This window comes from Rattus norvegicus, chromosome 8 (assembly GCF_021556685.1).
Source record: "Rattus norvegicus strain SHRSP/BbbUtx chromosome 8, alternate assembly SHRSP_T2T, whole genome shotgun sequence".
Lineage (NCBI taxonomy): Eukaryota > Metazoa > Chordata > Mammalia > Rodentia > Muridae > Rattus > Rattus norvegicus.
The window spans coordinates 42663106-42686492 of record NC_141541.1 but is presented as its reverse complement, the minus strand read 5'-3'; the positions used below and the strand labels follow the sequence as shown (position 1 = coordinate 42686492).

The following is a 23387-nucleotide window of genomic DNA, read 5'->3' as shown; positions in this document are numbered from 1 at the left end:
AATTCTTAAACCCTTTGCTGTATTTTAAGTCATGGCACTAGTCTCATTCTATTGAAATTAAATCATGGATATTTTGTTTAGATGATATTTTCTATTTTTTTAAACTTATATTTCTCAGAAGCTAATTTGGTTTTTCTAATTCATAGCAGGATGAAGGACCTAGTTCACTTAGATTCTGGGTTGGCCTTGATTTGTTGATTTGACCAGATCAAACCTAAGATCTTCCTTTCCAGTAGTCTTCTCTGACTCCTACCCCCAACCTTGTAAATTTATAGATAGCCTAATTATTGCATCGACAAAAATACTCTCAAGTTAAAAAGGAGTGAAATTCTGTAAATATAATTTATGGTACTAAAGCAAGAACAACCCTTTTCTGTCTCAGAATTTTACTAAAATGTAATGCTGTGGGCTGCTGAGATGGCCCAATCGATAGAGGTGCTTTTTATGCAACCCTGCACTCCTGGGATGAAAGGAGTCGCTAAGATAGTTCAGGCACCCAGAAGCTTGGAGGTAAACTAGTGTGGAATATGAAGTGTGGCAGGAACCGTGAGGGAAAGCCTGCTTCAGACAAGGTGGATGGCAAGAACCAGCTCCCACAGGTCGGGCGTCCCCTTCCTTCAACACTTCTGCACACGTCCAGACACAGTACACAGGCACACTAATAATGAAAAGAAGATGGCATGTTGTAATTAGCATTTCAGCTTAACGTGTTAGGAATTTATGTTACATATTCTTGTTTTCTTCTTTCAGGAAAGATATCTCCCTGGACAGGGCGTTTCTACTCTCTGCTGGATCCCTCTTACGCTAAGAATAACATCCCCATTATTGCATCTGTGTCTGAGCACCAGCCCACGACCTGGTCCTCCTACTATTTTGATCTACAGCTCCTTGTCTTCATGTTTCCAGGTCTGTTTTGCATTTTTTATATTTTTTTATATAATTTTGTTATAATACTACAAAATATTTTATTTATGCTATAATAAATATTACATTATAAAATATTACAATAATTTTTATTATATATTTATAAATACTTTCATTTATATGTATGGGTATGTGCACATGAGAACAGTTGCCTGCAGAAACCAGAGGAGGGTGTTAGATACCCTGGAGGTTAAGAGCAGTTGTGAGCTGTCCCCTGTGTGTACTTATACTTAATACTCAGTAGCATATTTTTCCCCCAGGTTAGTTTTATTCTTGGCTTGTTAAAGTTCTCTGTTGAGTTTTTATAGTTAAAGCAATTTGAATATTATACAAACAATAGAGATAAGCTAAGAAGCAGAAAATCAGATTTGCACTAGACCTTACTACTTGTCTTACCACTGTTAACATTTTAAATTAGATGTAGTGATGATGAATGTTTATCATTTTAGCACTTGGAAGCCTGAGGCAGGAGGATGGTGAATTTGAGTTTGCCCTGGGCTACATAGTGAAACATTCTCAAAAACCATAATAAAAAACTTCACTGTCGGTATTAGTTAATTTTGAGATAGGATCTTGTCTGTTTCTTGCTAACCTGGAACTTGCTCCATATGACAGACTGGCTTCAAACTTACAGATGTTTGCCTGCCTCCATCTTCCTTCCAAGTGCTGGGAGTAAAGGCCTGGGAACAGTCCTTGGCTCTGGGGAAAAACAGTAATACTGTGTGCTGATTTAGAATTTATGGAAATATTCTTTCATGTGTAGACATGTGTAAAGGTGTGCAAAAGGACAAGAAACCTATAGTTCTTGTAGCAGCATCTTAATATTTTTCAATATGTAAAATGTGTAATCATCCATCTCTTCTGCTGGGCATAAGATTATCTGTGTTATTTGGTATGTAAGAATATATAGTAAACATCTTTGCATATTTTTCTGATAGATCCGTAGACTTACTGAGATAACTGAAGTCATCCGGTCATAATGAAGACATTTTCCCTTGTAGATTTCTGTCCACAGGGCTCAGCTACTTACTTTTCTTTCCTTCTCTTGCAGTTGGCCTCTATTACTGCTTTAGCAACCTGTCTGATGCTCGGATTTTTATCATCATGTATGGTGTGACCAGCATGTACTTCTCAGCTGTAATGGTGAGGAATTCCCTCAGTTCTAGCAAAACTTTATCCCTGATTCTGAGGTGTTTTCATTCATTCATTCATTCATTCATTCATTCATTCACTCCAAATTTTATTCCCCTCCTGGTCCACCCTCCGACTCTTAACACATCCCACCCCCTCTCACCCCCAACCCCCCTCCAGGAGGATATTCCCACTCCCTACTACCTCATCAGACCTCTAAACTCCCTGGGGCCTACGGTCTCTTGAGGGTTAGGTGCATCTTCTCTGACTGAGCCCAGACCTGCAGTCCTCAGCTGTATATGTGTTGGGGGCCTCATCTCAGCTGGTGTATGCTGCCTGGTTGGTAATCCAGTGTCTGAGAGATCTCAGGGGTCCAGGTGAATTGAGACTGCTGGTCCTCCTACAGGGTTGTTCTCTTCCTTAGCTTCCTCCGGCTTTTCCCTAATTCAACCACAGGGGTCAGCAGCTTCTGTCCATTGGTTGGGTGAAAATATCTGCGTCTGACTCTTTCAGCTGCTTGTTGGGTCTTTCAGAGGGCAGTCATGATAGTTCCCTTTTTCTGAGTGCTCCGTAGCCTCAGTAATCGTGTCAGGACTTGGGGCCTCCCCTTGAACTGGATCCCATTTGGGCCTGTTGCTGGACCTTCTTTTCCTTAGGCTCTTCTCTATATCTATCACTGCAGTTCTTTCAGACAAGAAGAATTATGGGTCAGAGGTTTGACTGTGGGATAGCAACCCCATCCTTCACTTGATGTCCTGTCTTTCTACTAGAGGTGGGCTCAACAAGTTCACACTCCCTACTATAGGCCATTTCATCTAGGATCCCTCTCTTTGAGTCCTGAGAGTCTCTCACTTCTCAGGTCTCTGGTACATTCTGGAGGGTCCTCCCAACTTTCTTTCTCCAAAGGTCACCTGTTTCCATTCTTTCTGCTGGCCCTCAGGGCTTTTCCCCAACCCAATACCAGATCATGTCTCCCTTCAACCCCATCTCTTTTCCCTCCCAGAACCTCCCTCCCTCTCCCCTTGCTTGCTTCTCCCTCCCAAGTGGGACTGAGGTGTCCTCATTTTGGCCCTTCAGCTCGTTGACCTTTCTGTGTTTTCTTTTCTTCTTCTTATTCCTTTTTTTTTTTTTTTTTGGTTTGGCTGAATAAAAAATAATATTGCTGACTATACAAAGCTGCTTGCAGTTGTTAATCTGTTTTGGAATGCAAAGAGACTCATACTCTGTCGGTGGGGTTTAATTATTGTGGGTTCATAATCTTGTGTTAGGTATTTCATTGAATTTGGAGCAGATTAAAGAAAAACGTTCACATGGAACTGTAGTTACAGGCAGTAGTGAGCCACATGATGTGGATGCTGGAAACCAGAGTCAGGTTGTTCCCCAGAAGAGTAGGAAGGTTAAGCATTAAGCCCTGGGGTGGACTTTTGTATCTTAAAGCCGTGAGAGTACTGTCTACTGCTTTATTAAGACAGACAGGTTTTGGGCTGGAGAGATGGCTCAGTGGTTAAGAGTACTGACTGTTCTTCCAGAGATCCTGAGTTCAAATCCCAGCAACCATATGATGGCTCACAACCATCTGTTACAGGATCTGATGCCCTGTTCTGACAGCTACAGTGTACTTACATATAATAAATAAATCTTAAAAAGAAAAAGACAGACAGGTTTTATGTAAAGTTCTGATACATTTCTTTTCTACTTCAGAATATTTTTTATTTTATTTTTATGTGTATAAGTGTTTTGTCTATGAGTGTGTGTGTGTGTGTTGTGCACTGTGTATATTAGGCACCTTTAGACCCACAAGAGGTTGTTGGATCCCCTGGGACTGTAGTTACAGACAGGTATGAGCTGCCATATGGGTTCTGGGAACGGAACCCAGGTCCTCTAGAAGAGCAGTCAGTGCTTCTAACCACTGGGCCATCTCTCCAGCCCTTCTTGTTTATAATTTTTTAAAAAACCATAAACAACAATAAAAATGTATTTTAGCTGAGGATGGTGGTATAGACTTGTGGTCCCAATTCTTGGGAAGTAGAATCATGTGTTCAAGAATGGTCTAGGGAATGTAGAAAGTCTCTATCTTGAAAAACCAAATGAGTAAAAAACAAGTTGGTTTTCTTTAAAAACTTTATTTTTTATTTTATGTGCATTGCTTTGCTTGCATGTATGTCTATGTGTGGGTGTCAGATCTTGTAGTTACAGACAGTTGTGAGCTGCCATGTTGTTGGCTGGGAATTGAGCTGGGTCCTCTGGAAGAGTAGTTAGTGCTCTTAACCACTGAGCCATCTCTCCGGCCCCCAGAAGTAAGTTTATAAAAAAAGTAAAATTTTTTATTATAAAAGTAAGTTTATTATATAAGTTTATAAGAAAGTAAAAGTTATTTAGAAGATATAAATATACATACATTTAGATCTGCAGTAGAGATTGCTATTTATGGTTTTGAGGCATTTTCCCCCTAAATTTTAATCATGTGTATGTATGTGTGTGTCTGTGTGTGGGTATGTGCATTTTAGTGAAGGTGCCATGGAAGCCAGAGGCAAGCTCTTGTGTGCTGGGAACTAAACTCAGTTCCCCCGTAAGAACAGTAGACGATCATAAACCCGAGTCATCTCTTCAGCTCCAAAGATTATCATCCATTATGTGTTCTTCTGTGTTTGCTACATGCTGGCAGGTGCTTCCGGCGTTCAGAAGAGAGCATCAGCTCTCCTTGAGTTGTCCGACCGGGGAGTCCAGTCCTTGGGAAAAGCAACGCATGCTTGTAAACTGCTGAGTCATCTCTCCAACCTTACTTTGACGTTTTTTTTTTAACTTCTAGTGACGTGTGCATGTGTCCAGAAGAGGATGACAGGTGCTCAAGCTGGAGTTGTCGGCATTTATGACTAACATAAGAATTTATGACTAACATAAGAATTTAGATCTTAGGGAAAAGCAGTATGTGTGCTCAGAGTCACTCAGCCAGTTCTCTAGCCTTGGTATTCAATTTTTTTTCCTCTTTTTTTCTGGGTTTTGTTTTGTTTGTTTGAGACAGGGTTTCTCTGTGTAGCCCTCACTGTCCTGGAACTCATTCTGTAGACCAGGCTGCCCTCAAGCCCAGAGATCCACCTGTCTCTGCCTCCTGAGGCTGGGATTAAAGGCCTAGCCTTTCTTAGTATCTTGATTGCTGGAATTACAGCATTGCAGCTGGCTCACATGCAACACAGTTTAAGAAAGAAGTACATACTTCTCTTATGCTGTAGCTGTATCATAACGTTTCTCTTCCCCTTTTGCTGGAGTAGAGTGTTTGTTGGAAATTGCCGAGTTGACGTCATAGTCTATTGATAGATTAAAGTCTGTCATTTGTGAAGCCCTGACCATCCTGATGATGATTCCTGGTCCTTTTAGGTGCGTCTGATGCTGGTGCTGGCACCTGTTATGTGCATTCTTTCTGGCATTGGTGTCTCCCAGGTGCTGTCCACATACATGAAAAATCTGGACATAAGTCGCCCAGACAAGAAGAGCAAGAAGCAACAGGATTCTACTTATCCTATTAAGAATGAGGTGAGAGGCTGGAGAGATGGCTCTGGTTAAGGGCACTGACTGCTCTTCCAGAGGTCCTGAGTTCAATTCCCAGCAATCACATGGTGGCTGACAACCATCTGTAATGGGATCCGATGCCCTCTTCTGGTGTGACTGAAGACAGCTACAGTGTACTCATATTTAAAAAAAAAAACTTAAAAAAAAACCAAATGAAGTAAGGTTTAAGTACCATGTTGGCTTGGAAAAATTTGTGTGTGTGTGTTATTTGCTTAGGTTCAGATGAGTATTAGATCAATGTCTTGAGTGGTCAGAATTAATTTATGCAGACCAACATTTGATCTCATGTAAGAAGCTGTCTGTGTTTGGTTTACTATACAGTCTTCCTTCTATAGGTGGCAAGTGGGATGATACTGGTCATGGCTTTTTTTCTCATCACCTACACGTTTCATTCGACTTGGGTAACCAGTGAAGCCTATTCTTCTCCCTCCATTGTACTGTCTGCTCGTGGTGGGGATGGCAGTAGGATCATTTTTGATGACTTCCGGGAAGCATATTATTGGCTTCGTCACAATACTCCAGAGGTAAAAATTTGGGAGGATTTGGGTAGTCAGATAGTGGTAGAGACACTTGAAATTGTAGTGAATCTGACATCTTTTACATGGATGGGAAGCTTAAAAAAATTAAAAATTCAAAAGCTTAGTTTTTAATAAGTTTTAAAGACCAAGGTGTTTTTTAGAGTAGTGGTTTTTAACCTGTGGGTCACCGCCTCCTTGGTAAACCTATTTCTGAAAATATTTACATTATGATTCATAACAGTAGCAAAATTACAGTTATGAAGTAGAAATGAAAATAATTTTATGGTAGGGGTCACTACAACATAAGGAATGGTATTAAAGGGTTGCATGCAGTATCAGGAAGATTGAGAACCACTGAGCTAGAGTAACTTAAATTCTAGATTCTGTTTGGACACGTGTATTGATGATATGATAATAAGGCGATCAACCCAGTTACAACAGAAGAAAATGTTAAAAAATATGTCTGCCTTAGAAAAAGCAGAAACTAGAATCAATATAAACAATTACAACCTAGTAATAATGGCATATAACATTTTAGTTTATGTCCCTTGCGGATCTGATTTCTTTTGTAGTAGCTATTGGGAATAGCATTTCAGAGTCAGATTTGTTTAACATTCAAACTAAGTGTTGGGTATTGAACCTAGAACTTTAGCATGTGCCAGGCACATAATCTACCATTGAACTGTTTACCTAGCTCCCAAGCTAAGCATCCTTTAAGCCTTGCCATCATGTTTTGTGATTTGTGTTTTCCCGTCTACCATTGTAGTAACTGATTTTATAATGTTAAGAGTCATTTAAATTACCTAATGATGGACTGGAGAGATGGCTCAGAGGTTAAGGGCACTGACTGCTCTTCCAGAGGTCCTGAGTTCAATTCCCAGCAACCACATGGTGGCTCACAACCATCTGTAATGGGACCGATGCCCTCTTCTGGTGTGTCTGACAGCTACAGTGTATTTCCATACATAAAATAAGTCTTTAAAAAAGATAACTAATGACAAACCGCAAGTGCTGGCACATGCCTTTTATCCTAGCATTGGGGGTACAGAGGCAAGTGAACCTCTGAGCTTGAGGCCAGCCTAGCCTATGTGTTGGGACTCTATTTCAAAAGGAAGAAGTTTAAATGACCTAATGATGCTAAGCTTATTTATTTAGCTATACTTCATAGTCTTCCCGACATCTCTTGGTCTACTGTACTTGTTTCAGTGATCTTGAATGAAGATATTTGGGAATGTTGGCTTGTGTATCATTTAAAATAGTTCCTTACTTTATATGAATGGAGGAATAGGTGCCCCGATTTTATTTTCTTGTTAGGCGTACATTACTTTGTAAAGAAATTGCTTAATTGGGCAAGTCTTCCTTTGGTATCAAAGCTGCCCTTCCACTCTTGCTTAGCATTTGGATTTTAAGAGCAGTGAGATGAACATTTATCTATTTTCATCTTCTTTTAGGATGCAAAAGTCATGTCATGGTGGGATTATGGCTACCAAATTACTGCAATGGCAAATCGGACAATCTTAGTGGATAATAACACATGGAATAATACCCACATTTCCCGAGTAGGGCAGGTAAGGAAAAGAGGTCCTTAAAGTGCCTGAAATGTGAGTCTTCGAGAAGTGTGTTGCTAGGAGAGGAGGCTGACTTGAGATTTGAGAATTGTACATTTATTTCTCTAGGCAATGGCATCCACAGAAGAAAAAGCCTACGAAATCATGAGGGAGCTTGATGTCAGCTATGTGCTTGTCATTTTTGGAGGCCTTACTGGGTATTCTTCTGATGGTAATGTACTTGATATTATATCTAGCCGCAGGGCATAGATTCTTAGAAAATTTAGTGAATCAGTTATTTTATTTATTTTTGTTTTTGGCAGTCTCATGTGACTCAGGCTGGTCTTGAACTTGCTGTATTCATAAGGATAACCTTGTAACTACTAGTCTTCCTGCTCTACCTGTGGTGCTGTAGCTACAGGCATAGACCATCTGTCTATATTGTCTCTCTTTTTAAAGGAAAAGTTAGGTATGTATGTATACAAAGGAAAAGTAACTTTCATAAAACTGAAGTTAATATCTGTGCTTTTTTAAAGTTAAACAGTTCTGGAGGTTTAAAATAAGTGGTTGTCTCATGGCCCTAAGCTTAATAAGTACCCTTAACCTCAGTCCCCAGAAGCAGTAATTTCTGTCTTCAGTCTCTTAGGTTTTTGTGCTAGGCATCAGTTCCTGGAGCTTACATGAGCTAGGCAAGCATTTACCACTAAGCTATACTCTGAAATCTTTTTTTTTTTTTTTTTTTTAAAGATTTATTTATTTATTATATATAAGTACACTGTAGCTGTCTTCAGATACACCAGAAGAGGGCATCAGATCTCTTTACAGATGGTTGTGAGCCACCATGTGGTTGCTGGGAATTGAACTCATGACCTCTGGAAGAGCAGTCGGGCGCTCTTAACCGCTGAGCCATCTCTCCAGCCCTTTTTTTTTTTTTTTTTTTTTTTAAAGATTTGAAATCTTTAAATTTTAAAAATCCTGCTATTCTGGGGCTGATTAGTTTTAATTGTACTATATCATTATCTCTTTAAAAAGGTTGTTTTATTTCATCTATTTTGTTGCATGTGTTTGGGGATGCATGTAACCCATGGATGTCAGAAGACAATGTGTGGGAGTTGGTTCTCTACTGTGTGCGTCCAGGGATTCAATTTAGGTCCTGAGACTTGGAAGCAAGCACATTTACCTATGAGCCATCTCACTCACCCTCTATCAGATTCTTAGAGTTGATGAAGTGTTCTACCCTTCACCTCACATTTCTCCTCTTTTCAGTGTTTTTAGTATAGTTAATTTGCAACCTTTGATTAAATCTAGGTGTTTTGAAATTATGACTGTAAATACTCATTGCTCAGCCAATACTCTGGTTACATTTCTTCCTATCTCAAATATTTTCTTTTCCTATAGCTAGTGAGTATATTGTATTCCTTTGTCAATTTCCTTTGAATGTGTGGCTGCTTCTACACAGTTTGCTGCTACAAATCCAGTTCTGTGTCTGATTCTGAAAGGTGCCTCTATTTTACTTTAAGCCTATTTCAAATGTATCGTGTATAAACAAAATAAAACTGGTAATAGCAGGAATAGCAGACAATTGCCTCAGCACTGTTTGCTAGTAATTATCTTATATACACACACACATAAATGAAATTATGTACTATATAAAATATATATTTGTATGTATACAGATCTGCTTATTTGTGTGTGTGTGTGTGTGTGTGTGTGTGTGTGTGTTTAGTAGGATAGTTCTATAGGATGTGATAGTACACGTCTGTATCTCCACTCTTAGTGGGCAGGAGGGTCACTAGTTTGGATCTACCTTGGGCTATATAGCAAGAACTTATCTGTTGAAAAGAACCAACAAATGTAGTTTCTTGAAGTCTTCTCACTAATCAGTGTAAGTAACTACTGTCAACTGAGTAGAATATATTTGATGTTGGCATAAAAGTGTCATTATTTGTAACATTTTAGAAAATCTTTATGAAATTAGGAAATGAGCAATTACTATTAGTAAGTTAGCATGAAAAGAAATACTGCTTAGAGTCTCAGTTATGGTTTCTGTTGCTGTGATAAAACATTCTGATCAAAAGCAACCTGGGGAAGAAAGCATTTATTTCATCTTAAAAGATTTTCTGTTTATCCAGGAAAGTTAGGGCAGGAACTCTAGTCAGGATCAGAGGTAGGAGCTGATACAGAAGCCATGGAGGAATGTTGTTGCTTACAGGCTTGCTTGGTTCTTGTGCCCTGATCAGTCTGTTCTCTTGTAGCACCCTGGACCAACCATTCCAGGGGTGGCCCTACCTACACTGAAGTGGGGCCCCCCCCACAACTATCATCAGTCAAGAAAATGCACCACCTGCTTGTCCATGGGCTAATCTGGTGGAGACATTTTCTCAATTAAGGGTGTTTTTATTCAAATGATTGTAGTTTATGTCAAATTGACAAAACAAAAATCAAAACAAGTGACCCCAAAACAAAACTAGCCTACACACTTGTTAAGAGATCTTGATTAGAGAGATATTTTGTTTAATTTTATTCTGTATTTGTGTGCATGTGTGCAATTGCAAGGTTGACTTGCCAATTAAGCAAGACTGGCTGGGGTGTGAGTCCTAAATCCTAGTATTGGAATTATAAGTATGTCCCACCACGTCTAGCTTTTATAGGGGTGCTGGGCATCGAATTCAGGTGCGCATATTTTTGTGGCAAGCACTTTCTGACTGCAGCCATCAGATTTTGTTTTTTAAACAGTTCTAGATGGGGACTTGCTGTGTAGTGAGGGTAGGATGACTGAGTTTGGTAATGCTTGCATTTAATCCTAGCACATAGTGAGATCCGGGAAAGCCAAGACTATGAGAGAGACCCTGTCTCAAAAACAAACCAACAGACAAAGAACTCATAGGATCTCACTGTGTAAACTGGCTGGCTACTAGCTATCCTCAAATTCATAGAGTTTGAGGCACCTGCCTCTGCCTCCCAAATGCTGGTATTAAGCCATGCACCACCACACAACAGCCGTTGCTTACTTTTTTCTAGTCTGTTATATATGAAATTGCATCCTCTTTGTGGAGTTACTATACCCCTGCTGCCAGATTTTTATTTAATTTTTTTACAGTCTTCTCACTGTTTGTGAAGGTGCCCCATAGATTATATTGCTTACAGTAAGATGATTTAATTTAATTTGGCCTTTGAGTGTTTGGTAACATTTTGGGCTAATGTCCAGTTATCAGTGAGTATATACCATGTGTGTTCTTTTGTGTTTACCACAGCAGATAGATGTGGCAAAGCTGAAGGTTGGGAATTAATAACTTTTGTTTGCATTTCAAATACCCCATCTGTTGATGAATTTTAAAAGTGTCTTGAAAATAAACCTTAAGATATACTTTGTTTACTGTCCAGAGCTTAACTGAAAATATCTTTCTGCTTACTCTGAATTATTAATAAAAACAGGCTAGGCACTGGTGTGCTTACCTGGAATCCCAGCATTTAGGAGTTGAAGCAAGAGGATCAGGAGTTCAGAGTCAGCCTCAACAACATACAGAGTTTGAGATCAGCCTGGGCTACATAATGAGATTGTCTTAAAAAAGCAAACAAATTGTTGCATGTATAACAAAAGTAGTCTCCATTAAATGTACTGATACAGTGTTATATTTATGTGTTAATTTGTGTGACGTGTGGAGATGCATGTATTATAGCATACCTATGACCATCTGAGGACAACTTTGTAACATGCATTTTTATCTTTTCTTTTTATTGGTTATTTTATTTATTTACATTTCAAATGTTGTCCCGCTTCTTGGTCTCCCACAAATCCCCCCATCCCATTCTCCCTCCTCTTTGCCTTTATGAGGGTCCCCACCTACTCCTGCCTCATTGCCTTGCATTTCTCTACACTGGGGCATTGAGCCTACATAGGACCAAGGGCCTCCCCTCCCACTGATGCCAGATAAGGCTATCCTCTGCTACATATGCAGCTGGAGCCATGGGTAGCTCCATATGTACTCTTTGGTTGGTAGTTTAGTCCCTGGGAACTCTGGGTGGTCTGGTTAGTTGATAGGTCTATTCTTCCCATAGGGTTGCAAACCCCTTCAGTTCCCTCAGTCCTTCACTTAACTCTTACATTGGGGTTCCCATGCTCAGTCCGATGGTTGGCTTTGAGTGTCTACATCTGTATTAGTCAAGTGCTGGCCTCTCAGGGAACAGCTATACCAGGCTCCTGTCAGCAAGCGCTCTTGGCATCAGCAATACTATCGGGGTTTGGTATCTGCATATGGGATGGATTCCTAGGTGGGATGGTCTCTGGATGGCCTTCAGACTCCGCTCCATTTTTTGTCCCTGCATTTCCTTTAGATACACTTCTGGGTTAAATTTTTTGAGATAGGTAGATGACCCCATCCCTCAACTGGGGGCCCTGCCTGTCTACAGGTTCTAGTCCCACTTTGTTGGGTATTGTGGCTAAGGTTATTCACGTTGGGTCCTGGGAATCTCTTGCTTCCCTGGCATCTGAGACTTTCTAGTGGCTACCCCCAGTTCCCCATCCCCCACTACATATTTCTGTTCAATTTTCTGACGCTCTGTACGTCTCTCCTGTCTCTTCCCATACCTGATGCTGCCACCCCTCTCCCCCTACCTGCTCCCCTTTTTCCCTCTTTCTCCTCTCTCCCTCCTAGGTCCCTCCCTCCCTCTGCCTCCTGTGATTATTTTGTTACCCCTTCTAAGTAGAACTGAAGTATCCACACTTGGTCTTCCTTCTTGTTAATTTCATGTGGTCTGTGAGTTGTATCGTGGGTATTCTGAACTTTTGGGCTAATGTCCAGTTATCAGTGAGTATATACCATGTGTGTTCTTTTGTGTCTGGGTTACCTCACTCAGGATGATATTTTCTAGTTCCACCCATTTTTCTTTGAGCTTCATTTCTAGCATTGTTTCTAATAGCTGTGTAGTACTCCATTGCGCAAATGTAACACTTTTTCTGTATCCATTCTTATGTTAAGGGACATTTAAGTTGTTTCCAGCTTCCGGCTATTATAAATAAGGCTACTATGAACATAGTGTGTCCTTTTTATATGTTGTTATATGTTGGAGCATCTTTTGGGTATATGAAGCATCCATTTTCTCTTTCCACCTTTACATAGGTTGTAGGGCTTTCATAGCAAGCTCCTCAAACCCCTCCCAAAGGTTGTCTCACCAGTTCACATTACTGTTCTTTAGAAATCCTGTAAGTGGTTGAGGAGATGGCTTAGCCAATCAAAGTTCTTGCTGTAAGTCTGAGGGCCATAGTTCAAATCCTCAGAAACCAAGTAAAAGAGCCTGGTTTGGTCACTTAGGCCCTCACTGTTTTCACTGTGGTGGGGATGGGAGGAGCCCCAGGCTTGCTGGCATACCTCTGAGTTCAGTGAGACCCTGTCTCAAGGGAATAAGGCAGAAAGTGATAGAGCAAGATGTCAGTATTGTCTTACACACACTTGTTTTATGTTTATTTTTGAAATGAAAAGTTTCACTTCTTCTTGGACACATCTTATTGGGTTTTCAGTATTCTCAATCCTCCCCCTCCCCCCCCCACCCCCCCCCCAAAAAAAAAAAAAAGAAAAGGGATCTCACTATGTATAGAGATGTCTGGCCTGGAACTCACTGTGTGGACTAGACTAGCCTTAAACTTCAACAGAGGTTCATCTGCCTCTGTCTCCCAAGTGCTAGGGTTAAAAGTGTGCACCACTATACTTGGCTTCCAGTTTTACTTTTTATTGAATACTTATGAAGGCTTAAAATAAAATATTAGATCATAGTACAGATTCATTTATATAAAAGTGCGATGTTATGTAGCCCAGGCTTGCCTTGCCTTGAATGCTAAAAACTCTTAGCCTCCCAGTGCTGGGATTATAGACAGTCACCACTGTGCCTGGTTTCCACCTTGTATTATATTCTTTCAGCACTTCTCAGTTGGAATGAATCATACTTCGTGTGCTTATTTAATTATATGTGGCTACTGGCTGCTTCTTGCAATAGCTCAGCCCCATGTAATTTCCAGGAATACTTTCAGTGTGGCTTAAGACTGGGCCAATAAGCATGTAATTTCAGTGATTAACAATTTCTAATAAAAGTTTTATATTTTTAGGAACTTTTTTGCTTATACATAATTTCCTGTTTTTACAGTTAAATGATAGCATTCCTTATTGGGAAAGTATGATGGAAATTTCTTTAGAAATAGTGATATTTTTAGTGAGTTACTTAGATGCAGCAGACTTTCTCATGCAGCAGTTCATTCCTTTTTTCTCTAGATATCAACAAGTTTCTGTGGATGGTCCGGATTGGAGGAAGCACCGAGACAGGAAGACACATCAAGGAGAATGACTACTATACTCCAACTGGGGAATTCCGTGTTGACCGTGAGGGTTCACCAGTGTTGCTCAACTGCCTTATGTACAAAATGTGTTACTACCGCTTTGGGCAGGTCTACACAGAAGCCAGTGAGTGTGATTTATAATGCTAATAGCAATAGTGATAGCTGACACATACTGTGTTTTCCAGGCCCTGTGCTTACTCTTTTTAAATTATTTAATCCTCACAGCAACCCAGAAGATATTTTTTTTTTTTTTTATTAACTTGAGTATTTCTTATATACATTTCGAGTGTTATTCCCTTTCCCGGTTTCTGGGCAAACATCCCCCCTCCCCTTCCTTATGGGTGTTCCCCTCCCAACCCTCCCCCCATTGCCGCCCTCCCCCCAACAGTCTAGTTCACTGGCGGTTCAGTCTTAGCAGGACCCAGGGCTTCCCCTTCCACTGGTGCTCTTACTAGGATATTCATTGCCACCTATGAGGTCAGAGTCCAGGGTCAGTCCATGTATAGTCTTTAGGTAGTGGCTTAGTCCCTGGAAGCTCTGGTTGCTTGGCATTGTTGTACATATGAGGTCTCGAGCCCCTTCACGCTCTTCCAGTTCTTTCTCTGATTCCTTCAACGGGGGTCCTATTCTCAATTCAGTGCTTTGCTGCTGGCATACGCCTCTGTGTTTGCTGTATTCTGGCTGTGTCTCTCGGGAGAGATCTACATCCGGCTTCTGTCGGCCTGCACTTCTTTGCTTCATCCATCTTGTCTAATTGGATGGCTGTATATGCATGGGCCACATGTGGGGCAGGCTCTGAATGGGTGTTCCTTCTGTGTCTGTTTTAATCTTTGCTGCTCTATTCCCTGCCAAGGGTATTCTTTTTCCTCATTTAAAGAAGGAGTGAAGCATTCACATTTTGATCATCCGTCTTGAGTTTCATTTGTTCTAGGCATCTAGGGTAATTCAAGCATTTGGGCTAATAGCCACTTATCAATGAGTGCATACCATGTATGTCTTTCTGTGATTGGGTTAGCTCACTCAGGATGATGTTTTCCAGTTCCAACCATTTGCCTACGAATTTCATAAAGTCGTTGTTTTTGATAGCTGAGTAATATTCCATTGTGTAGATGTACCACATTTTCTGTATCCATTCCTCTGTTGAAGGGCATCTGGGTTCTTTCCAGCTTCTGGCTATTATAAATAAGGCTGCGATGAACATAGTGGAGCACGTGTCTTTTTTATATGTTGGGGCATCTTTTGGGTATATGCCCAAGAGTGGTATAGCTGGATTCTCAGGCAGTTCAATGTCCAATTTTCTGAGGAACCTCCAGACTGATTTCCAGAATGGTTGTACCAGTCTGCAATCCCACCAACAATGGAGGAGTGTTCCTATTTCTCCGCATCCTTGCCAGCATTTGCTGTCACCTGAGTTTTTGATCTTAGCCATTCTCACTGGTGTGAGGTGAAATCTCAGGGTTGTTTTGATTTGCATTTCCCTTATGACTAAAGATGTTGAACATTTCTTTAGGTGTTTCTCAGCCATTCGGCATTCCTCAGCTGTGAATTCTTTGTTTAGCTCTGATCCCCATTTTTTTAATAGGGTTATTTGTCTCCCTGCGGTCTAACTTCTTGAGTTCTTTGTATATTTTGGATATAAGGCCTCTATCTGTTGTAGGATTGGTAAAGATCTTTTCCCAATCTGTTGGTTGCCGTTTTGTCCTAACCACAGTGTCCTTTGGCTTACAGAAGCTTTGCAGTTTTATGAGATCCCATTTGTCGATTCTTGATCTTAGAGCATAAGCCATTGGTGTTTTGTTCAGGAAATTTTTTCCAGTGCCCATGTGTTCCAGATGCTTTCCTAGTTTTTCTTCTATTAGTTTGAGTGTGTCTGGTTTGATGTGGAGGTCCTTGATCCACTTGGACTTAAGCTTTGTACAGGGTGATAAGCATGGATCGATCTGCATTCTTCTACATGTTGACCTCCAGTTGAACCAGCACCATTTGCTGAAAATGCTATCTTTTTTCCATTGGATGGTTTTGGCTCCTTTGTCAAAAATCAAGTGACCATAGGTGTGTGGGTTCATTTCTGGGTCTTCAATTCTATTCCATTGGTCTATCTGTCTGTCTCTGTACCAATACCATGCAGTTTTTATCACTATTGCTCTGTAATACTGCTTGAGTTCAGGGATAGTGATTCCCCCTGAAGTCCTTTTATTGTTGAGGATAGTTTTAGCTATCCTGGGTTTTTTGTTATTCCAGATGAATTTGTAAATTGTTCTTTCTAACTCTTTGAAGAATTGGATTGATATTTTGATGGGGATTGCATTGAATCTGTAGATTGCTTTTGGTAAAATGGCCATTTTTACTATATTAATCCTGCCAATCCATGAGCATGGGAGATCTTTCCATCTTATGACGTCTTCTTCAATTTCTTTCTTCAGTGTCTTGAAGTTCTTATTGTACAGATCTTTTACTTGCTTGGTTAAAGTCACACCGAGGTACTTTATATTATTTGGGTCTATTATGAAGGGTGTTGGGTCTATTATGAAGGGTGTCGTTTCCCTAATTTCTTTCTCGGCTTGTTTCTCTTTTGTGTAGACGAAGGCTACTGATTTATTTGAGTTAATTTTATACCCAGCCACCTTGCTGAAGTTGTTTATCAGCTTTAGTAGTTCTCTGGTGGAACTTTTGGGATCACTTAAATATACTATCATATCATTTGCAAATAGTGATATTTTGACTTCTTCTTTTCCGATCTGTATCCCCTTGACCTCCTTTTGTTGTCTGATTGCTCTGGCTAGAACTTCAAGAACTATATTGAATAAGTAGGGAGAGAGTGGGCAGCCTTGTCTAGTCCCTGATTTTAGTGGGATTGCTTCAAGTTTCTCTCCATTTAGTTTAATGTTAGCAACTGGTTTGCTGTATATGGCTTTTACTATGTTTAGGTATGGGCCTTGAATTCCTATTCTTTCCAGGACTTTTACCCAGAAGATAATTTTAACTAATGTTAATGTCGTTTTATATATGAGGAAGTTGAGCCCACAGGTTGCTGAACTAGCTAATATCATGTGATAATTAGGATTCAAAATCAGTCTGCCTTTAGGTTCTGTGCTTTAAAACATATATATGAATGCATTGAGAAGGATTTGGTTAAGTTAAATTCTGTGTTTCAGTTTTGTTTCGCATCAGGGAAAACAAGTCTTGGATTCATGATCCATGGAAGGGTTACTAGTGTTAGATTTCTGGATGACAGTTCTTAGGAGTAGAGAGCCTTGAAAGTCATCTTAGACTTAGAAGACAATCTACATGGACTCTGCCAAGCATTACACTGGACAGGACTCAAGTAGGGAAGCACTTGATTTGCTGTTTCTATCTGATGCTCTTTCTTGCAGACTCTAGTCCGAGTGCAGGCTGAGAAATAGCAGTCAATGCAGTGGATGACGTGCAGCTTCCATTTCTTTAGGAAATCCACTTGTATAATAGGTTTCTCTCCTGTGGTTTTAGAGCGTCCACCAGGCTTTGACCGTGTTCGAAATGCTGAGATTGGTAATAAAGACTTTGAGCTTGATGTCCTGGAGGAAGCATATACCACAGAACATTGGCTGGTCAGGATATACAAGGTAAGGAGATGCTGCATTTCTCAGAAGCTGCTCTTGTTCTTACAGGTTTGTTCTAGTAAATCAATTTTCCAAATAGGGACATTTTTAATGAATGCCACCTGGTTTTAAAGTAGCTTATAAGTCACTTGAAGTGTTATCTATTTGTGTGTGTGTTGTGTGTTTGTGTGTGTGTGTGAGTGTGTATTTTCAACTTTGTGGATTTGATTCTCTTTAGCTTTATATAGGCTCCAGAGATTGAATTCAAATCATCAGACCTATGCGGCATTTTTATCTGCTAAGCCATCTAGCCAGACCAAAGTGTTAACTAATTATATTTTTTGGTTATTCGTAGAGAGGAGACATCCTAGTTGGTGGTTATAGCAACATTTCTTTTTCTTTAAAAACTTTTTTTTTTTTACTACATTTTTATATAGGGGGAGGCATACAAATATATACCATGTATGAGGTCAGCGTACAGCTTGTAGGGTTCAATTCTTTCATTGTTATGGGTTCTGGAGATCAAAATTAAGTGCCCTTATTCACTGAACCATTTTGTCGACTAGCTAGTCCCATTTTTATAGTTTTGGGGATAAAGTCTCAGGCTGCCATCAAGGTTGGCATTAAAATTACTGTGTACCCCAGGTTGGCTTTAAATGCTCCCATTTCTTTAGCCTTTGGTGTGTAAGTGTTATAGATGTGGCCACTCTACTTGTTGCAGTACTGTTCCAGGTAGGGATTGGAATAGCTTGGGCAGTAGGGTAAATGCTTGTGTTTGTGTTTTTGAACTACTTTTTTTTTTTTAAAAAAGATTTATTTATTTATATGAGTAACCTGTAGCTGTCTTCAGACACACTAGAAGAGAGCATCAGATTCCATTACAGATGGTTGTGAGCCACCATGTGGTTGCTGGGAATTGAATACAGGACCTCTGGGAGAGTAGTCAGTGCTCTTAACTGCTGAGCCATCTCTCCAATCCTGAACTATATTTTCTTTTTGCTAATTTTTGATACCTAATCACACGATGTCATGTAGGAGTATGCAACATCTCTTATATGAGAAAATATTGAACCAGATACGACATACATACCTAGAGAAGTAAAGGCAGGGGGATTTAGTATGAGGCCAGCCTAGGCTACATAGCAAAACCCCATCTCAAATAACAGTGAGGAAAAAAAAAATGACCTACCAAAATGAGTTTTTTGGTCAATGTCAAAGTTCATCTATACTGGTTCTTAGAGGTACCCTAAAAGCCTGGATTGACAGTAGGCAGGCTTATTTATTCACATGCAAACAGGCAGTAGAGTCTAGGGTAGTCCTTTCTGCTTACAGTGGAACTTGTAGATCTTTCCAAAGTCGACCTTTTGCTAAAGTGATGTCTTTATGTTGCAGGTAAAGGACCTGGATAATCGAGGCTTGTCAAGGACATAAATATCGCATTGTGCCCTGATATGCTTCGCACTGAGCGCGTCTTGTTGAGGACGCTGAAGATTTTTTTTTATATGCAGTTTATAAGAACAGCCGGATGGGATTAGAATTGTCTGGAAGTTTTGCCCTGGACAGTATGGGCTGGGCCAAGTGAAATGATTTTTATAATTCTGAGCAGGTTACCAAATGAAATGTTAAGGCTTTACTTTGGTCACTTAAAAGGGGGGGGGTGGGTATTTTTTTTAAATGTGCCTTATTTGTTTTGACTTAAATTGGCTGATATGAGGATCACAGAAGTGAACGGATGGAAGACCAAATCCATGCTCTAGGTCCCCAAATGAACCAAATGGGAGCATTCTTTCTCTCCTGTCAGCAAACTCAAGGACTAGCTCTGGTTCTACAAATATAAACAACTTTATCACACTTTTTTGTTTTTTAGCACCCAGGACAACGATTCCCATATATGGGTGCTTAATAAATTTATATCAAATGAATAAATGTTTCTGGGACCAGAGGAGTGCTGTTTCTGGGCAAGAAAGACAGCTTTCTTGCTATTATGTCTATGTTCTTATTGTCTATTTCTTTAGAAGTTCTTTGGCTTTATAAGGACAGAAAATTGCTGAGTATTCCCGATCTCGCCAGTATCCTTTCAAACTAATGACAGTTATTCTTTTTCTAAGCAGAAATGTGAACCAAACTAATTCAGTAGTTCTTAAGACTGAGTGAAACATATCATTCTTAGAGGAAGACACTCCTCCAACATCAGGTTGATGATCAGTAGATGTTTCTGGAATCAGATGTAATTATGTGTACCTATATGGAATTTAGGTATTTGGTATTTAAACCTAAAACACAGTAAATGGCTCTTTGCTCATTTCCTTTAGACTGCACTAAATCTCTTAGGGTTATCCACCGTGAACTTCTGTTTTTCTTAGTGTCAGTCTGCTGTGTTCATATACCACTTGAGACTTCATTACTTGGTTTTGAATCCCTTGCTAAATATATACATAGAAAGTGGGAAGTTTTGGTACTAGCAGGTACCTTGAGACTATTGCCAGTCTGCCTGCAAAAAAGAGACTTTAAAAACATTTAACTTCAGAGCACAGAGATCCCATAGATATTTTGTGTCAGGATAAATAGCTTTCTGTTCTATACAATAGGATATTTGATGTATTTTACAACATAGGACATAACCACTGATGTATATAAACCACCTTAAGATAATTATAGTGTTTCTATTTAAGAAAACAGGAGGAATTGTATGGCTTTGAGATAGTCAACAGTGGTACTCAATACATATATGCTTAGGTGTACTTGTACACCTAAGGGCTTCTCCTTCAAACAGTTTATGTACTGTGTATTTTAACTGTGGTTGGAATTTAGATTTAACAGATGATTTGATATCCTATATGTAAATACATTACTTGATTTATATGCAGAACTCCTGCCTAGTGGGAAAGGTTAACCTGAGACTTATCAATATGATTAACATTATAGGTTATTAGTAAGCTCTAACCTATAGTATAAATGGGGCACCCCTTTTTCATATCACTTTGACTCCTGGGATCTTGATACTTTCTAGTCTACACAGATTTCTTTTTTTAAGTTGATTTCATTTTCAGGTATAGTCCTCATAGTGTTAAATCCATCTCAAAAACAATTTCACATACACGCCCACCCACACACCTACCCACACATTCCCCAGACTCTGCTTCCAGCTCTGGTGAACCTCGCATTGTGCCTCCTGCCTGATCATTAGTAACTTGCTTTGTTATGTTTTGGTGTTTTAGTTTGAGGTAACATTGATTTTTTTTTTTTAATCCGTGGTTCTCAACAGTGTGGGTCATGTCCTCTTTGGCAAACCTCCATCTCCAAAAATATTTATATTGCAATTCATAACAGCAAAATTTTAGTTAGGTAGTAACAATATAAGTAATTTTGTGGATGGGACATCACCATAACATGAGGAACTGTATTAAAGAGTTGCAGCATCAGGAAGGTTGAATACCACTGCCTTATGTTTTGTGACACCATTTTTACTATTATCTATTACAGTTCTAATTATTTTACCTTCTGGCTATTCTTAGTTAAGATGTGTTACTTTTTTTTTTTTTTTTTTTTTGTTCTTTTTTTCGGAGCTGGGGACCGAACCCAGGGCCTTGCGCTTCCTAGGCAAGCGCTCTACCACTGAGCTAAATCCCCAACCCCACTTTTTTTTTTTTTTTTAAAGATAGTTCCATGTAGCTCAGGCCAGCAGCTCTGAACTCAAGATATAGATGAGGCTGGCTTTGGACTCTTGATCTTCCTGCTTCTACCTCCCAGTTGTGGGCTACTACAGCTAGTTAGTTACTATTTTTCCTATATAATTTTCTAAAGGAAATACTTTAAGTTTTTTGGTATTTGTTCTCTCTCCTACTCCTTTACCACTCTAGCTAGTTCTCCCTCATTTGTGCCTATTTTCTCTTACTGATCAAACACATTCATTGAACAACTTTGGGTGTTTGAAACAGTATCTTTTGTAGCTAGGGCTGGCTTTGAACTCCTGATTCACCTGCCTCTGTTTGCCAAATGCTGGTATTAAGCTATATGCCACCATACCTAATTATATTGGGTTAATTTTAAGAATGTCTTTGCTTTTTCAGCTTGAAATAACTCAAGTTTGTTGAATTGTATTATTTCACTGTTGTATTTGTTGATCTTTGCCATTTTCAGTGATTTGCCATTTCTTAGTACCTTATATGTAGAGGGGATACATTTCTGCAGCTCTTCTATATCATATTTAATGCACAGCTGGGTATAGCACTCCAGACTGGCGCTATTTACATTATAAAGGCACTGGCCCATTTTCTTAATGTTGAGAAATGGCAGTTATTTTGATGAGTATTTGTGTGTTCTTTGCCCCAGATCTCTTTGTTTTGTTTTGTTTTTTTTTTTTTTTTTTTTTAATTGTGGTGCTGGGTACTCTAAATTTTCATGTATGCATAGTCAAATTTTTCAGTTTAAAAAAAAACAACACTAGTTATATATAGATTTCTCCAATCTCTTTCTGATAAGGCTAATTAAAACTTTTACATTTTAGGCAACATGGTATGACACTTTAAATATTTACTTTTGTGTGTGTGTGTGTTTGGGTATTTTACCTGCATATATGTGTGTGTATCATGTGTGTACCTGGTGCCCACAGAATCCAAAGGAAGGTATCAGAGTCCTGGAACTGGAGTTATAAAAAGTCATGAGTTGCCGTGTGGGTGCTGGGAATTGAACACTTTGGAAGAACAGCTGTTGGTCTTTACTGTTGAATCAGCTCCCCAGTCCATGATAAATGGGGCTTTCTGAGTTTTCTAAAAGTTTCTTAGTTGCTTTTCTTTCTTCCACTTTTTGGGAGATTTCCTTAGCTGTATTTGTGGTCATGCTGTTTTCCGTCCCTCCCTCCCTCCCTCCCTGTCTCTTTCTTCCTACTCCTTCTTCCCTCTCTTTCCCCTTTTAGCTATTAACGCATAGGTTTAAGCCCAGGGCCCTGTGCATGCTAGCTAAGCACTCTATCAGTGGGCAACATCTCTTAATTTCAACCATATTTTCAAATAAATTTTTCTTTTCTGCCTTCATATTTCTAAAGTCTTAAGAACTCTTTTGACTGTTCCATTGTTTTGCTGCCTTTCCAATTAAAGACTTTTCCAAATTCTTGGCTGACTGCTTTTTTAGACTGGGTGGTCCAAAGGGTTATAGAGAATGTGCTTATTTATTATTATTATATTAAATTATATTATTTTAATATACTATGACTAGGCTGGGTTGGCATACTGAGAAGTTGTTGATATTGGTGTTAGATTTCCTTTTTCTTTCATAAGATATTGGTGTTCAATTTCTTTTTTTCTTTTGTACATAAGATTCAGGGTTTCTGTCCACTTATTCCAGGATACCAGCCAGGCTGTCACCTTTCTGGAGTAAAGCAGGGAAGGCAAGCATATGTGGGCTCAACTCTTAGTACATATGTTTAACTTTAATTGCTATTTTGAGGAGGATAGCCACACCGTTTACCGTGCCTCCTTTATAGTTTACCTATCATTTATTTACTCTCTCAGTCCTTAGAGTAACTCTGGGCAAGAGCTCTTCCTCGGTTGTACAGCAGTAAGTGCTTAGCGATCTCTGCTTCATAGGTAGTCTTGTGACTGCCCCATTTTGACCTCCATATTCAGATTGCCTGGTGTCCTCATTTCAATTTGAGTCTTCTGGGCTTCCCACGATGCAAGTCAGGTCACTTTCCTGTCCTGTCATTGGTGTCTTTGGGATTAAGCATTATTTTATGTTACCTTTTATCTTCAGTAGGCTTTCAGTTTTCCAAGAATTTCTCATACTCAGGAAGGAA

At 39.5% G+C, this 23387-nt stretch overlaps 1 protein-coding gene across 1 annotated transcript in view; it reads left to right on the top strand.

Moving 5' to 3' along the window:
* Stt3a (STT3 oligosaccharyltransferase complex catalytic subunit A) overlaps positions 1-22703 on the top strand; it is a 39681-nt gene extending 16978 nt beyond the window's left edge. The window contains 9 exon segments of the mRNA NM_001134749.3: positions 751-906; positions 1976-2067; positions 5431-5586; positions 5958-6146; positions 7592-7708; positions 7817-7919; positions 13951-14139; positions 17502-17617; positions 18986-22703. Of these exon segments, the coding sequence (NP_001128221.1) occupies positions 751-906; positions 1976-2067; positions 5431-5586; positions 5958-6146; positions 7592-7708; positions 7817-7919; positions 13951-14139; positions 17502-17617; positions 18986-19024 (1157 nt within the window). The 3' untranslated portion in view covers positions 19025-22703.
* The last annotated feature ends 684 nt before the right edge of the window (positions 22704-23387 follow it).